Raw genomic sequence first — 15,676 nt, 5'->3', positions numbered from 1 at the left:
CATTTCTCTTTCTACCCCCCCCCCACCTCTCATGTAAATTGACATAGGTTTATTGACTTCAGCTGAGGATCTGGCCAGATGTGCATATCTTACAGATATTTACCTATGTTTTTTAACATTCACAAAATATTTGTTATGGTCTATTTCTTTTGAATCGATGGTACTGTTGTGTCTCTGTGGACAACAAAAGAACTTCTTCTCCCATCGGATTCTTTAGTAAAATAAAAGTTGACCTATAGTATGTTAGATGCCAAAAGCAGACTGCATTGTGAAGTACAGCTTCCCTTTTAGTGTTTGCTGAAGAAGAAAATACCTTAATAGTAAATCACATCATACTGACAAATAGGTTTTGTATGAGCAGTACCCTGCTTGGTCTTATTAACTGTATAGCCCTTTGACAACCTGTACACATATAAACATAAATTGAACAATTATTTAGATAGAGATTTACTGGACAGTACCCATTTTTGTGAGTTTGGATTGCTCAGATGTCTTCATATATCATTTGTATTGATCATTTTTCAATACATCAGTTTTACAGAAAGCCAAACTAAATGAAATTTACTTTTGATTAAATGTTCAGTTTCCCTCCTCTGCCATCACGCATCTTTCTCCTGGTACATTTTTTTTTAAAGTGTTGATTTTAATTCTACCTTTTGACAAAGCCAAAGGAAACTGGAAAAAAAATCACTAATCATTTTATGTGTGTGACATTCCCCTGGTGTTATCTGGTGTGATCTGCTAGGTCACTCCAATCCTTGATTCTGGGAGCGAGCTCTACCCTGCTCTAAGGTGAGAACCCCCACTCCTGGGCTGTTCACGCACAGCCTCTGGCATGTAAGCTGCTCCTTAGATTGTGCAACCGAATGACACTAGCCAATATCTCAGGTCCCAGGCACAACCCTAGGAACCTCCATCTTGCAGTGTCCAGTTGTGCCCACTGGACACTGCAAGCTTATATGAGTTTGTCAATTTAACAAAGAAATTGATGTGCACCAGGCCTGCCCTCCCAAGGGGTATCCGTGATGCCCCCTAAAACCAAATGCACTGGCTCAGGCAGAACGAACAAACAAATCCACCAACTACAAAGGTAAATTTTAAGTGATTATAAGTCAAAGCACAAGAAGCTGGATTTGATCAAATGAAACAAAAGCAAACCACATTCTAAGCTGATCTTAACACTTTCAGTGCCCTTACAGTCTTTGATTGGACCAATTTCTGTTGGTGGAAGAGATGGAGACAAGCTTTTGAGCTAAACAGAGGTCGTCCTCAAGTCTGATAGCCAGTTTATTCCCACTGAAACCCATATCATGACTCAGCAATTACTCCTTTTTTGCATTACCAGTGGTTGTAAAGAACATATAAAATTAATATTAATGGGGTGCTATATACATTGAGTCATTATAGATTAAAATAAATGTTTGTTAATTCATTATGCTTTGTTTTTAAAAGTACCTTTCATTATATTTATGCAATGTAAAAGAATGTTTTTAGGGTAAAAACATTTACTCAGACAGCTGCAGCGGCACAGGAGCTAGCAAACAGAGCTCTAAACAGGGGAGTTTGAGTGGGAGTTCTGTTGGAGGAGAAGGTAGTTGTACTTGGTTTTGTATTTTTAATATTTGTGTGTGTGTGTGTAGGGGCTTTGTGCTGGGAGAGCAGCTGAGCCCTGATTAGGGGGTGGGGCTTTGTGCTGGGAGAGCAGCTGAGCCCTGCTTAGGGAGTGGGGCTTCTGACTAGAGGTGCTATAAAGGTAGCCAGCCAGCCAATCAGGCAGTGGCACAGGAGCTAGCAAACAGAGGTCTAAACAGGGGAGTTTGAGTGGGAGTTTGCAAGGGGAGTTTGGATTGTGGTGCTTGTTTGGGGTTTGCTTTTGCTGGGGGGGGTGGTCTTTTTGGTGTGGCTTGTGTTTCCCAGATTAACAGGATTTAGGTGGGAAGGAGATGACAGATACAGAGGCAGCTGTGGGAGTGACTCCTGTAGTGAAAGACACATTGAGGATGACTGGATGTGGAAGCTGTGGTATGTACATGATCCTGGAGGGGGGAAACCGGTAAGAGTTTTTTTCTGCATGAAATGCCGTCTGATAGAGCTGATGGAGGAAAAGATCCGAGGTTTGGAGATGCAGGTGGAAAGTCTCGTTGAGTTTAGGAAGGGGTTTGAGCAGATGATGGAGCAAAGATATGAGGTATCTGAAGGGAAAAGCTCAGACTCACGGATGGAAGCAGGGCTGGGGAATTTTGAGGGGAGACTGGGTGAGGAAAGTGGTCAGTGGAAACAAGTGACTAAAAGAACCAGGCAGAGGAAAAGACGGGCTAGTGAAGGAGAAATAGAGCTTAGGAATAGGTTTGCAGAGTTGGAAAATGAAGAAGGGGCTCAGCAGGTACTTGTTGAAGGTGGAAGGGTAAGGGAGAAGAGAGGATAGGCTAGTCCTATAGAAAAAGGGGAAGAGTCAAGGGAGACTACACCAAATATGAGCCCCAGGAAGATACAGGATGGGTTGAAGAAGATTATAAGGGAAAATAGGAATGGAAAGAACTTGCAGCCAGAGGGAACAGGGGAGAGACTGGAGAATAGCACCGTCACCAGGAAAAGGCAGGTCTATGTGATCGGGGACTCTTTATTGAGAAGAATAGACAGGCCTGTAACTAGAGCTGATCCAGAGAATAGAAGGGTGTGCTGTCTTCCAGGTGCTAAGATATGGGATGTAGACCTGAGGTTGAAAAGGATCCTAAAGGCAGCGGGAAAGAATCCCCTAATTATCCTTCATGTGGGAACAAATGATACGGCTAGATTCTCGCTGGAAAGTATTAAGGGAGACTATGCTAGGCTGGGGAAGATGCTTAAGGAAATTGAGGCTCTGGTGATCTTTAGCGGGATCCTTCCTGTTCTTAGAGAAGGGCAACAAAGGTGTGACAAGATTATGACTGTCAACAGATGGCTTAGGCAGTGGTGCTATAAGGAGGGTTTTGGGATGTATGGCCACTGGGAGGCATTCACGGACAGAGGACAGTTCTCTCGGGATGGACTTCATCTGAGTAGGGAAGGAAATAGACTTCTAGGATCAAGGCTGGCACAACTGATAAAGAGAGCTTTAAACTAGGAATTAGGGGGAGATGGATGGGAGATGTCCAGGAAATCTCCACGCCAGATTTTAGCATTGAGAGGGAAGAAGACGAAGTAAGAAAGGGTACAGCCGTGGGTAGGAGAATGTATATAAGGAGCGAGGGCTGTGTGGATACTAGTCTAATAGGTTATACTGGCTGTAGAATGACTGCCTAATAGGGTACAAAATGGGAGCGAGGCCAAACAGCAAAAATTAAGATGTTTATACACCAATGCGAGGAGTCTAGGTAACAAAATGGAGGAACTAGAGCTACTGGTGCAGGAAGTGAAACCAGATATTATAGGGATAACAGAAACATGGTGGAATAGTAGTCATGATGGACTGCAGGTATTGAAGGGTATGTGCTGTTTAGGAAAGACAGAAACAAAGGTAAAGGGGGTGGAGTAGCATTGTATATCAATGATGAGGTAGAAGGTAAAGAAATAAGAAGCGATGCAATGGATAAGACAGAGTCCGTCTGGGCAAAAATTACATTGGGGAAGAAAACTAGTTAAGCCTCTCCTACGATAGTGCTTGGGGTGTGCTATAGACCTCCGGGATCTAATTTGGATATGGATAGAGCCCTTTTTAATGTCTTTAATAAAGTAAATACTAATGGAAACTGCATGATCATGGGAGACTTTAACTTCCCAGATATAGACTGGAGGACCAGTGCTAGTAATAATAATAGGGCTCAGATTTTCCTAGATGCGATGGATTCCTTCATCAAGTAGTTGCTGAACCGACTAGAGGGGATACCATTTTAGATTTAATTTTGGTGAGTAGCGAGGACCTCATAGAAGAAATGGTTGTAGGGGGACAATCTTGGCTCAAGTGATCATGATCTAATTCAGTTCAAACTAAATGGAAGGATTAACAAAAATAAATCTGCAACTAGGGTTTTTGATTTCAAAAGGGCTGACTTTCAAAAATTAAGGAAATTAGTCAGGGAAGTGGATTGGACTGAAGAACTTATGGATCTAAAGGTAGAGGAGGCCTGGGATTACTTTAAATCAAAACTGCAGAAGCTATCGGAAGCCTGTATCCCAAGAAAGGGGAAAAATTCATAGGAAGGAGTTGTAGGCCAAGCTGGATGAGCAAGCATCTTAGAGAGGTGATTAAGAAGAAGCAGAAAGCATACAGGGAGTGGAAGATGGGAGGGATCAGCAAGGAAAGCTACCTAATTGAGGTCAGAACATGTAGGGATCAAGTGAGACTGGCTAAAAGTCGAGTAGAGTTGGACCTTGCAAAGGGAATTAAAACCAATAGTAAAAGGTTCTATAGCCATATAAATAAGAAGAAAACTAAAAAGGAAAAAGTGGGGCCGCTTAACACTGAGGATGGAGTGGAGGTTAAAGATAATCTAGGCATGGCCCAATATCTAAACAAATACTTTGCCTCAGGATCTTGGGGATAATGGTAGCATGACAAATGGGAATGAGGATAGAGAGGTAGATATTACCATATCTGAGGTAGAAGCGAAACTGAAACAGCTTAATGGGACTAAATCGGGGGGCCCAGATAATCTTCATCCAAGAATATTAAAGGAATTGGCACCTGAAATTGCAAGCCCATTAGCAAGAATTTTTTAATGAATCTGTAAACTCCAGGAGTAGTACCGAATGATTGGAGAATTGCTAATATAGTTCCTATTTTTAAGAAAGGAAAAAAAAGTGTTCCAGGTAACTACAGGCCAGTTAGTTTGACATCTGTAGTATGCAAGGTCCTGGAAAAAATATTGAAGGAGAAATTAGTTAAGGACATTGAAGTCAATGGTAAATGGGACAAAATACAACATGGTTTTACAAAAGGTAGATCGTGCCAAACCAACCTAATCTCCTTTTTTGAAAAAGTAACAGATTTTTTAGATAAAGGAAATGCAGTGGATCTAATTTACCTAGATTTCAGTAAGGCATTTGATACCGTGCCACATGGGGAATTATTAGTTAAATTGGAGAAGATGGGGATCAATATGAACATCAAAAGGTGGATAAGGAATTGGTTAAAGGGGAGACTGCAACGGGTCCTACTGAAAGGCGAACTGTCAGGTCGGAGGGAGGTTACCAATGGAGTTCCTCGGGGATCGGTTTTGGGACCAATCTTATTTAATCTTTTTATTACTGACCTTGGCACAAAAAGAGGGAGTGTGCTAATAAAGTTTGCATATGATGCAAGGCTGGGAGGTATTGCCAATTCAGAGAAGGATCGGGATATTGTACAGGAGGATCTGGATGACCTTGTAAACTGGAGTAATAGGATGAAATTTAATAGTGAGAAGTGTAAGGTTATGCATTTAGGGATTAATAACAAGAATTTTAGTTACAAGTTGGGGATGCATCAATTAGAAGTAACGGAAGAGGAGAAGGACCTTGGAGTATTGGTTGATCATAGGAAGACTATGAGCTGCCAATGTGATATGGCTGTGAAAAAAGCTAATGCGGTTTTGGGATGCATCAGGAGAGGCATTTCCAGTAGGGATAAGGAGGTTTTAGTACCGTTATACAAGGCACTGGTGAGACCTCACCTAGAATACTGTGTGCAGTTCTGGTCTCTCATGTTTAAAAAGGATGAATTCAAACTGGAGCAGGTACAGAGAAGGGCTACTAGGATGATCCGAGGAACGGAAAACTTGTCTTATGAAAGGAGACTTAAGGAGCTTAGCTTGTTTAGCCTAACTAAAAGAAGGTTGAGGGGAGATATGATTGCTCTCTATAAATATATCAGAGGGATAAATATAGGAGAGGAAGAGGAATTATTTCAGTTCAGCACCAATGTGTACACAAGAACAAAATGGATATAAACTGGCCACCAGGAAGTTTAGACTTGAAATCAGACGAAGGTTTTTAACCATCAGAGGAGTGAAGTTTTGGAATAGCCTTCCAAGGGAAGCAGTGGGGGCAAAAGATCTATCTGGCTTTAAGATTCTACTCGATAAGTTTATGGAGGAGATGGTATGATGGGATAATGGGATTTTGGTAAATAATTGATCTTTAAATATTCAGGGTAAATAGGCCAAATCCCGTAAGATGGGATATTAGATGGATGGGATCTGAGTTACCCAGGAAAGAATTTTTTGTAGTATGTGGCTGGTGAATCTTGCCCATATGCTCAGGGTTTAGCTGATCATAGAATAGAATCATAGAATATCAGGGTTGGAAGGGACCCCAGAAGGTCATCTAGTCCAACCCCCTGCTCAAAGCAGGACCAAGTCCCAGTTAAATCATCCTAGCCAGGGCTTTGTCAAGCCTGACCTTAAAAACCTCTAAGGAAGGAGATTCTACCACCTCCCTAGGTAACGCATTCCAGTGTTTCACCACCCTCTTAGTAAAAAAGTTTTTCCTAATATCCAATCTAAACCTCCCCCATTGCAACTTGAGACCATTACTCCTCGTTCTGTCATCTGCTACCATTGAGAACAGTCTAGAGCCATCCTCTTTGAAACCCCCTTTCAGGTAGTTGAAAGCAGCTATCAAATCCCCCCTCATTCTTCTCTTCTGCAGACTAAACAAACCCAGCTCCCTCAGCCTCTCCTCGTAAGTCATGTGCTCTAGACCCCTAATCATTTTTGTTGCCCTTCGCTGTACTCTTTCCAATTTATCCACATCCTTCTTGTAGTGTGGGGCCCAAAACTGGACACAGTACTCCAGATGAGGCCTCACCAGTGTCGAATAGAGGGGAACGATCACGTCCCTCGATCTGCTCGCTATGCCCCTACTTATACATCCCAAAATGCCATTGGCCTTCTTGGCAACAAGGGCACACTGCTGACTCATATCCAGCTTCTCGTCCACTGTCACCCCTAGGTCCTTTTCCGCAGAACTGCTGCCGAGCCATTCGGTCCCTAGTCTGTAGCGGTGCATTGGATTCTTCCATCCTAAGTGCAGGACCCTGCACTTATCCTTATTGAACCTCATTAGATTTCTTTTGGCCCAATCTTCCAATTTGTCTAGGTCCTTCTGTATCCTATCCCTCCCCTCCAGCGTATCTACCACTCCTCCCAGTTTAGTATCATCCGCAAATTTGCTGAGAGTGCAATCCACACCATCCTCCAGATCATTTATGAAGATATTGAACAAAACGGGCCCCAGGACCGACCCCTGGGGCACTCCACTTGACACCGGCTGCCAACTAGACATGGAGCCATTGATCACTACCCGTTGAGCCCGACAATCTAGCCAGCTTTCTACCCACCTTATAGTGCATTCATCCAGCCCATACTTCCTTAACTTGCTGACAAGAATGCTGTGGGAGACCGTGTCAAAAGCTTTGCTAAAGTCAAGAAACAATACATCCACTGCTTTCCCTTCATCCACAGAACCAGTAATCTCATCATAAAAGGCGATTAGATTAGTCAGGCATGACCTTCCCTTGGTGAATCCATGCTGACTGTTCCTGATCACTTTCCTCTCCTCTAAGTGCTTCAGGATTGATTCTTTGAGGACCTGCTCCATGATTTTTCCAGGGACTGAGGTGAGGCTGACCGGCCTGTAGTTCCCAGGATCCTCCTTCTTCCCTTTTTTAAAGATGGGCACTACATTAGCCTTTTTCCAGTCATCCGGGACTTCCCCCGTTCGCCACGAGTTTTCAAAGATAATGGCCAAGGGCTCTGCAATCACAGCCGCCAATTCCCTCAGCACTCTCGGATGCAATTCGTCCGGCCCCATGGACTTGTGCACGTCCAGCTTTTCTAAATAGTCCCTAACCACCTCTATCTCTACAGAGGGCTGGCCATCTCTTCCCCATTTTGTGATGCCCAGCACAGCAGTCTGGGAGCTGACCTTGTTAGTGAAAACAGAGGCAAAAAAAGCATTGAGTACATTAGCTTTTTCCACATCCTCTGTCACTAGCTTGCCTCCCTCATTCAGTAAGGGGCCCACACTTTCCTTGGCTTTCTTCTTGTTGCCAACATACCTGAAGAAACCCTTCTTGTTACTCTTGACATCTCTTGCTAGCTGCAGCTCCAGGTGCGATTTGGCCCTCCTGATATCTTTCCTACATGCTCGAGCAATATTTTTATACTCTTCCCTGGTCATATGTCCAACCTTCCACTTCTTGTAAGCTTCTTTTTTATGTTTAAGATCCGCTAGGATTTCACCATTAAGCCAAGCTGGTCGCCTGCCATATTTACTATTCTTTCGACTCATCGGGATGGTTTGTCCCTGTAACCTCAACAGGGATTCCTTGAAATACAGCCAGCTCTCCTGGACTCCCTTCCCTTTCATGTTAGTCCCCCAGGGGATCCTGGCCATCTGTTCCCTGAGGGAGTCAAAGTCTGCTTTCCTGAAGTCCAGGGTCCGTATCCTGCTGCTTACCTTTCTTCCCTGCGTCAGGATCCTGAACTCAACCAACTCATGGTCACTGCCTCCTAGATTCCCATCCACTTTTGCTTCCCCCACTAATTCTACCCGGTTTGTGAGCAGCAGGTCAAGAAAAGCGCTCCCCCTAGTTGGCTCCCCTAGCACTTGCACCAGGAAATTGTCCCCTACGCTTTCCAAAAACTTCCTGGATTGTCTATGCACCGCTGTATTGCTCTCCCAGCAGATATCAGGAAAATTAAAGTCACCCATGAGAATCAGGGCATGCGATCTAGTAGCTTCCGTGAGTTGCCGGAAGAAAGCCTCATCCACCTCATCCCCCTGGTCCGGTGGTCTATAGCAGACTCCCACCATGACATCACTCTTGTTGCACACACTTCTAAACTTAATCCAGAGACACTCAGGTTTTTCCACAGTTTCGTACCGGAGCTCTGAGCAGTCATACTGCTCCCTTACATACAGTGCTACTCCCCCACCTTTTCTGCCCTGCCTGTCCTTCCTGAACAGTTTATAACCATCCATGACTGTACTCCAGTTATGTGAGTTATCCCACCAAGTCTCTGTTATTCCAATCACGTCATAATTCCTTGACATCACCAGGACCTCCAGTTCTCCCTGCTTGTTTCCAAGGCTTTGTGCATTTGTATATAAGCACTTGAGATAACCTGTTGATCGCCCCTCATTCCCAGTATGAGGCAGGAGCCCTCCCCTCACAGACATTCCTGCCTGTGCTTCCTCCCGGTATCCCGCTTTCCCACTTACCTCAGGGCTTTGGTCTCCTTCCCCCGGTGATCCTAGTTTAAAGCCCTCCTCACTAGGTTAGCCAGCCTGCTGGCAAAGATGTTCTTCCCTCTCTTCGTAAGATGGAGCCCGTCTCTGCCCAGCACTCCTCCTTCATGGAACACCATCCCATGGTCAAAGAATCCAAAGCCTTCTCTCCGACACCACCTGCGTAGCCATTCGTTGACCTCCACGATTCGATGGTCCCTATCCAGGCCTTTTCCTTCCACGGGGAGGATGGACGAGAACACCACTTGCGCCTCCAACTCCTTTATCCTTCTTCCCAGAGCCACGTAGTCCGCAGTGATCCACTCAAGGTCATTCTTGGCAGTATCATTGGTGCCCACGTGGAGAAGCAGGAAGGGGTAGCGATCCGAGGGCTTGATGAGTCTCGGCAGTCTCTCCGTCACATCACGAATCTTAGCCCCTGGCAAGCAGCAGACTTCTCGGTTTTCCCGGTCAGGGCGGCAGATAGATGACTCAGTCCCCCGGAGGAGAGAGTCCCCGACCACCACCACCCGCCTTCTCCTCTTGGGAGTGGTGGTCGTGGAACCCCCAACCTCAGGACATCGCATCTCATGCCTCCCAACCAGCGGAGTCTCCTTCTGCTTTCTCCCCCCAGACATATCATCTGGTCCACTCTCCGCATTGGTACCTGTGGAGAGAACATGAAAGCGGTTAGTTACCTGTGTCTGTGTTACTGGAACCCGGACATTCCGCTTACCTCTTCTGGAGGTCACATGTTGCCAAGCTTCTTCACTGGCCTCTTGGCTCCTCTGTGCAACCTGCTCTATATCTTTAGAGCTTTGTGCCCCTAGAAGGCTATCCTGAGTTTGGTCCAGAAAATCCTCAGTCTCTCGTATACAACACAGGGTCGTTACCTGTTGCTCCAGACCTTCAATCTTCTCTTCCAATATGGAGACCAGCTTGCACTTTGTACAGACAAAGTCGCTTCTGTCCTGTGGAAGAAAGACAAACATGGCACATCCAGTGCAGGTCACAACAGCTGAACCCCCCCTTCCATATCACCTACCTACTATGAGCTTCCTCAGAGACGTTGGCAAGATGTAAGCCTCACTGGGCTCACTCCAGACGAACTCCCAGGCAAACTCCTGCTGTGAGCTGCTCTGCTGTCCCCGCTGCTCCGCTGCCGCTCAGCTGGTTCGCGAGGCTCTGGCTATTTTTAAACAGCCAGGCTTCCCTGACGCAAACACACAGACACCCTAATGCCCGCCCCCTGCAGGCTAGCAGCCAATCAGACACTCACTCAGGCTCTCTCCCTGCCCTCCCAGCAAACACACGCTCGGATACTTCCTCAGCAAGCAAACACACACACTCGGATCGCCGTATTTGGGGTCGGGAAGGAATTTTCCTGCAGGGCAGACTGGAGATGCCCTGGAGGTTTTTCACCTTCCTCTGTAGCATGGGGCATGGTTGACTTCAGAGAGGCTTCTCTGCTCCTTGAAGTCTTTAAAACCATGATTTAAGGACTTCAATAGCTCAGACGTGGGTGAGGTTTTTCATAGGAGTGGGTGGGTGAGACTCTGTGGCCTGCGCTGTGCAGGAGGTCAGACTAGATGGTCAGAAGGGACCATTCTGACCTTAGTATCTATGAATCCTTTTTTGGATTACCAGTGGTTGTAAAGAACATATAAAATTAATATTAATGGGGTGCTATATACATTGAGTCATTATAGATTAAAATAAATGTTTGTTAATACATTATGCTTTTGTTTTTAAAAGTACCTTTCATTATATTTATGCAATGTAAAAGAGTGTTTTTAGGGTACATTCCACATCATCTTATGATTTTAATGCACAAATGAAGTTTTATGACTATAACTACTACTTAATGCTACATAACAGTAAGTACATTAAAAAAAATTTATTCACTTTAATTATAGATAAAGTGAGCAGCAGATAATGGCAGAAAGCAAACTGAATGTGGCCAAACACTAAAGCGAAAATGCACATATTGCAAGTCAATAATGTTACAGATTATACTCTTATAGCCCAGTTATTCAGTGATGAATAAAACATACACGTCTACAAAAAGTCAGTCTTTGTTCTCTGAAAAACATAGGCTACATTCATGCATTTGATGTTAAGTTATAATATGTCCTTTACTATTCTCCCTTGCTAAACTGTATACTTTGTATATAAAAGCCACTGTGTGATGTACATAGAGGGCAATTTACATTCATTAAATTTGCACAGTACATGCCCATAGCTAAGTACTTGGAAATGTGACAACAAAAAATGAAGGAGATCTCTAAATAAGTTTTTCCTTCTTTGGGTTCGTTAATACATTGTAGAATGGTTGACATTACTGCAAAAGGATAAATTATTAACTCTTTGCTAATAAATGGATATTCAATCAGGATTCCCCAATGTTCTGAGGCACTCTAAGGGCCTCATATGAAGAAGAAGAAGAAAAAAAAGACTTCATTTTCTGTGCCTGCTCTTTACAATCTAACTCTGACTTCAGTGGGACAGCTTAGAGTATGAAAAGTTCAGCATGTGTACAAATCTGTGCAGGGCTGGAACCCAGGAACAACAGACCAAGTATCTGAGCTATCTAGATATACTGAAAATATCCTGTACAGATGACCATTGGTCTCATGTTGGCAGGAGCTTCTGGCCCATCTCCAGCATCTGTAAGCCCTCTTGATATGTCTCCTCACTTGACAACCTTACTTCTGCAGTGCCTCCTGCTTCCTCCTCTTAAGCTGCTTCCTCTCTACAAGTTCTCTCTCCTATCTCCTGGATCCTCCAGAAATTAACAGCATCCCTTCCTTGAGACACCTGCCAGTCAAACAAAAAAGCAGCAGCAAAGATCTCTTCATGACCTCATTGCTGCTGCATTCCACTATGCTGTTCTGGCTATGGTGTGGAATTCTTTTTATTTGCCTACTGGTGTCAGAGCCTTTATGGTCACCATTTCAAGCTTTTCTCTGTAACCATGATGGCTAGCAACATATTTTCTATTAGATTAAAACTGAAATTCTCATGTAATGTCCTAACTCCAGCAGTCAGGGGAGTTTTATGTAAAACACCAAATATCTATCATGAGACTCGTGATATAGTCACAAGAATTGACAATACTATACTTTGCAACTTCTATTTGTCAAACTATTTCTAGGCCTCTCAATTTCTTTAGTCCTTGGTGTGCCTGAGAGTGAACAGTTTAATTGCACAGGCAGACACTAGTTAGCCCTACCTGAAGTCATCTGGAATCCAAAGGCACATTAGAAATGCCTAGGAAAGACATAGACACAGAGTAGTTAGATATGTTGATATTTAAACCTTCACCTTTCTTTTTATGGAGCCCCCTCCTCTTTTAAAAAAATGGAAACACAAGGCAGTGTATAGGAGCAACAGGAATTTACAAGAGTTCTAACACTTCAACCAACTGAAGTAGTTTGTTAAATAACATTTAAAAATATTTCAGGCCAAAGGGTCCAACAGTTGCATTTATTTTTCTGATTTAGAGAACCATAATTCCATAGATAGTGGACTTGAAATTTGTGTGCATATTGTCTGCTGGTGTATGCTTTCTGCTGTAGCCCTATTGACTTCAGTGAAGTTTTATCCATTTACATTAGTAGGGAATCTGTACCACAAATTTCTTTGTAATTATTGGTATAAAATTCATTCAGCTAAGACCAAATATATTTCACGTTACCAGTACTTTACTTATGCTGGATATTGATCATTGCTATTTTTATGTAAAAATCCTGCTTATAAGAACATAAAAAAGAGCAATATTCTGTAGTAATGACCCAGACTAATACAAATACATTATGAATGATGCACTACATTTGATTAATACTGTGGATTTTATTTTTTTAGTGTATTTTCAAATTAAATTAGTTTCTTTTGAAAGTTTATTTAGAAATATATAATGTGTGTATAAATATAAACACAAACACATGCTCGCATAAGAAAAAACATAACTTCATATAGTGCATTTATATTAGATACCTGTCATTCCTGGACGTTTGAAAGCATTCATCTTTGGGTTTATTACTCCTCCCAATATACATGAGATGGGAAGGTTTATGGTACCATATAACTTGTCATAGCATAAAAATAAAGACTAGTGCAGGGACAAAATCTGATGCTTCCCACCTTCACAAAAAATACTCTACCAAACATTTATATTAGAGATGTCCCTAAAATAAATCCCAGCTTCAAAAATCATCAAATTTTGGGGAAGTTTGGATCTGGATATGAATCTGGATCTAAACTTTTATTTTAATCTCATTTTTTAATGGGCAGAACCCTTCAGAGAGCACTTTTGTAGCATCACATCTGCATTCAGACTGGGTTCCTCTAATTTTTTTAACTTGCTCTAAGACAGTGCTCCAAATGTTTTTTACTTCCCACCTTTAGTCACAATGTGCAGGAGAGAGAAGTTCAGGCTTTCAATTCTGAAGGCTTTAACACAACAGCATATTGTCACCAGCCTCTTATTTTCTTTGATAATTTACTGTGTTCTGTGTCAGGATTAAAATACAGTTCTTCTTTTTCATGCCTGAGTAGATGCGCTGACTCAGTTCCACTGAACAATACCTTCAGATCCCAGCTGTACAGTTACCAATGATCGGCTGTGTGCAGTTCCTGTCTGGTGAAGAAATGCATCTTTCTGAAAGCCTCACTGTTCTGTAATACAGCTGCATATGGTAGCACTAGCTACCTCTTGTTTAAGTTATGCCAGGCCAATTGGACCACTTTCTGAAGTGAGAGCCTAATGCTAAGAAAATCTATACATAATTTGACACAGAAAAAGGCCAGTGCTAAAGGGCACATTTAGTTTCAAAATACATTTCCACATACATAGCAGATTGAAATTACATTGTTTTACCAGATTGAATTAATTCTTCCAAAAGTGAGAGGGGTTCAAAAGATTGAGATAATTATTTGACTAAGGCTAAGAATTGACATCACAGAAGAGAAGAACATTTTAAGAGAGGCTTGCTGTAAACCAGCATAGTTCCACTGACATCAGTTGAAGTCATTTTACATCAAATTCGGAACTCTTCCTTATTTTCATTACATCACATGGAATCATCTCCTGGAGATGAGACTATTTATATTAAAATCATAGAAGCTAGAGAAGGAACAGACCTATAAGATATTCTAGTCCATTTCCCTGGCAATACAGTAGTATTCCTTATGGTATACTTTCCAAGTCTTTTTCCAGCCATCTTTGAAATGTCCAAGCTATTTTGGGACTGGGAAATATTCCACAGCATAACAGGGATCAGTTTCAAGATGTTCTTTTTCCATATACAGTACAGCCTCATTGTTACTTTTCCTACCTTTGTACTATTGCTTCCAGCTTTTACCACTCCAAACAATTCTTCTCCACCATTAGAATTTACTCCCTTCAGATCATTGTAGACACTTGTCATGTCCTTCTCATCCATATTTTACACTTGTAGGAGCTAGCCCAGAACCTAGCTCAAATATGTCAGCTAGGCACTGGGGGATCTTCATGAAGCAATACCAATACCATGAAGAAGTATCTGAGCCTGTCATAAATATAAAGGGAAGTGTAAACACTTTTAAAATTCCTCCTGGCCAGAGGAAAAACCCTTTCACCTGTAAAGGGTTAAGAAGCTAGGATAACCTCACTGGCACCTGACCACAATGACCAATGAGGAGACAAGATATTTTCAAAGCTGGCGGGGGGTGGGGGTGGGGTGGAGAAACAAAGGCTCTCTCTGTCTGTGTAATGCTTTTTCTGGAAACAGAAAAGGAATGGAGTCTTAGAACTTAGTAAGCAATCTAGCTAGATATGTGTTAGATTCTGTTTTGTTTAAATGGCTGAAAAAATAAGTTGTGCTGACTGCAATGTATATTCCTGTTTTTGTGTCTTTTTGTAACTTAAGGTTTTGCCTAGAGGGATTCTCTGTTTTGAATCTGATTACCCTGTAAGGTATTTACCATCCTGATTTTACAGAGGATTTGGGTCCGTGTTCACCTATGCAAATTAGTGAGGATTTTTATCAAGCCTTCCCCACTCTGAACTCTAGGGTACAGATGTGGGGACCTGCATGAAAACCCCCTAAGCTTATTTTTACCAGCTTAGGTTAAACTCCCCAAGGTAAAAGGTAAACTATTTACCTTTTGCCCTTGGACTTTATTGCTGCCACCACCAACCATCTAACAAATATATATAACCGTGAAAGAGCCCGCTTGGAAACTTTTCCCTCCAAAATCCTCCCAAACCCTACACCTCCTTTCCTCACCAATTTGCATAGCTGAACACAGACCCAAACCCTTGGATCTTAAGAACAATGAAAAAGCAATCAGGTTCTTAAAAGAAACATTTTTTTCTGCAATTAAAATTCTAACAATCACCTCTGTAAAACTCTGCCTCAACTTGCACACTGGAGGTGCACAAAGACCACTGCCAGAGGATCTCTGCACCTGAGTGTTAAATATAGATATTCAGGCCTGCCTGTAA

The 15,676-nt window shown here is 42.7% G+C and overlaps 1 protein-coding gene across 1 annotated transcript in view; it reads right to left on the bottom strand.

Moving 5' to 3' along the window:
- The window catches only part of LOC119855080 (polyadenylate-binding protein 1-like), a 75,453-nt gene extending 60,820 nt beyond the window's left edge, over positions 1–14,633 (bottom strand). Inside the window, 1 exon segment of the mRNA XM_038400527.1 lies at positions 14,526–14,633. Coding sequence (XP_038256455.1) covers positions 14,526–14,633 — 108 coding nt within the window.
- Positions 14,634–15,676: the final 1,043 nt, after the last annotated feature.

The sequence above is a fragment of the Dermochelys coriacea genome, chromosome 4 (assembly GCF_009764565.3).
Source record: "Dermochelys coriacea isolate rDerCor1 chromosome 4, rDerCor1.pri.v4, whole genome shotgun sequence".
In the NCBI taxonomy this organism is placed as follows: Eukaryota; Metazoa; Chordata; order Testudines; family Dermochelyidae; genus Dermochelys; species Dermochelys coriacea.
Note: the sequence above shows the minus strand (reverse complement) of the source record. Positions and strands in the feature narration are given on the sequence as shown.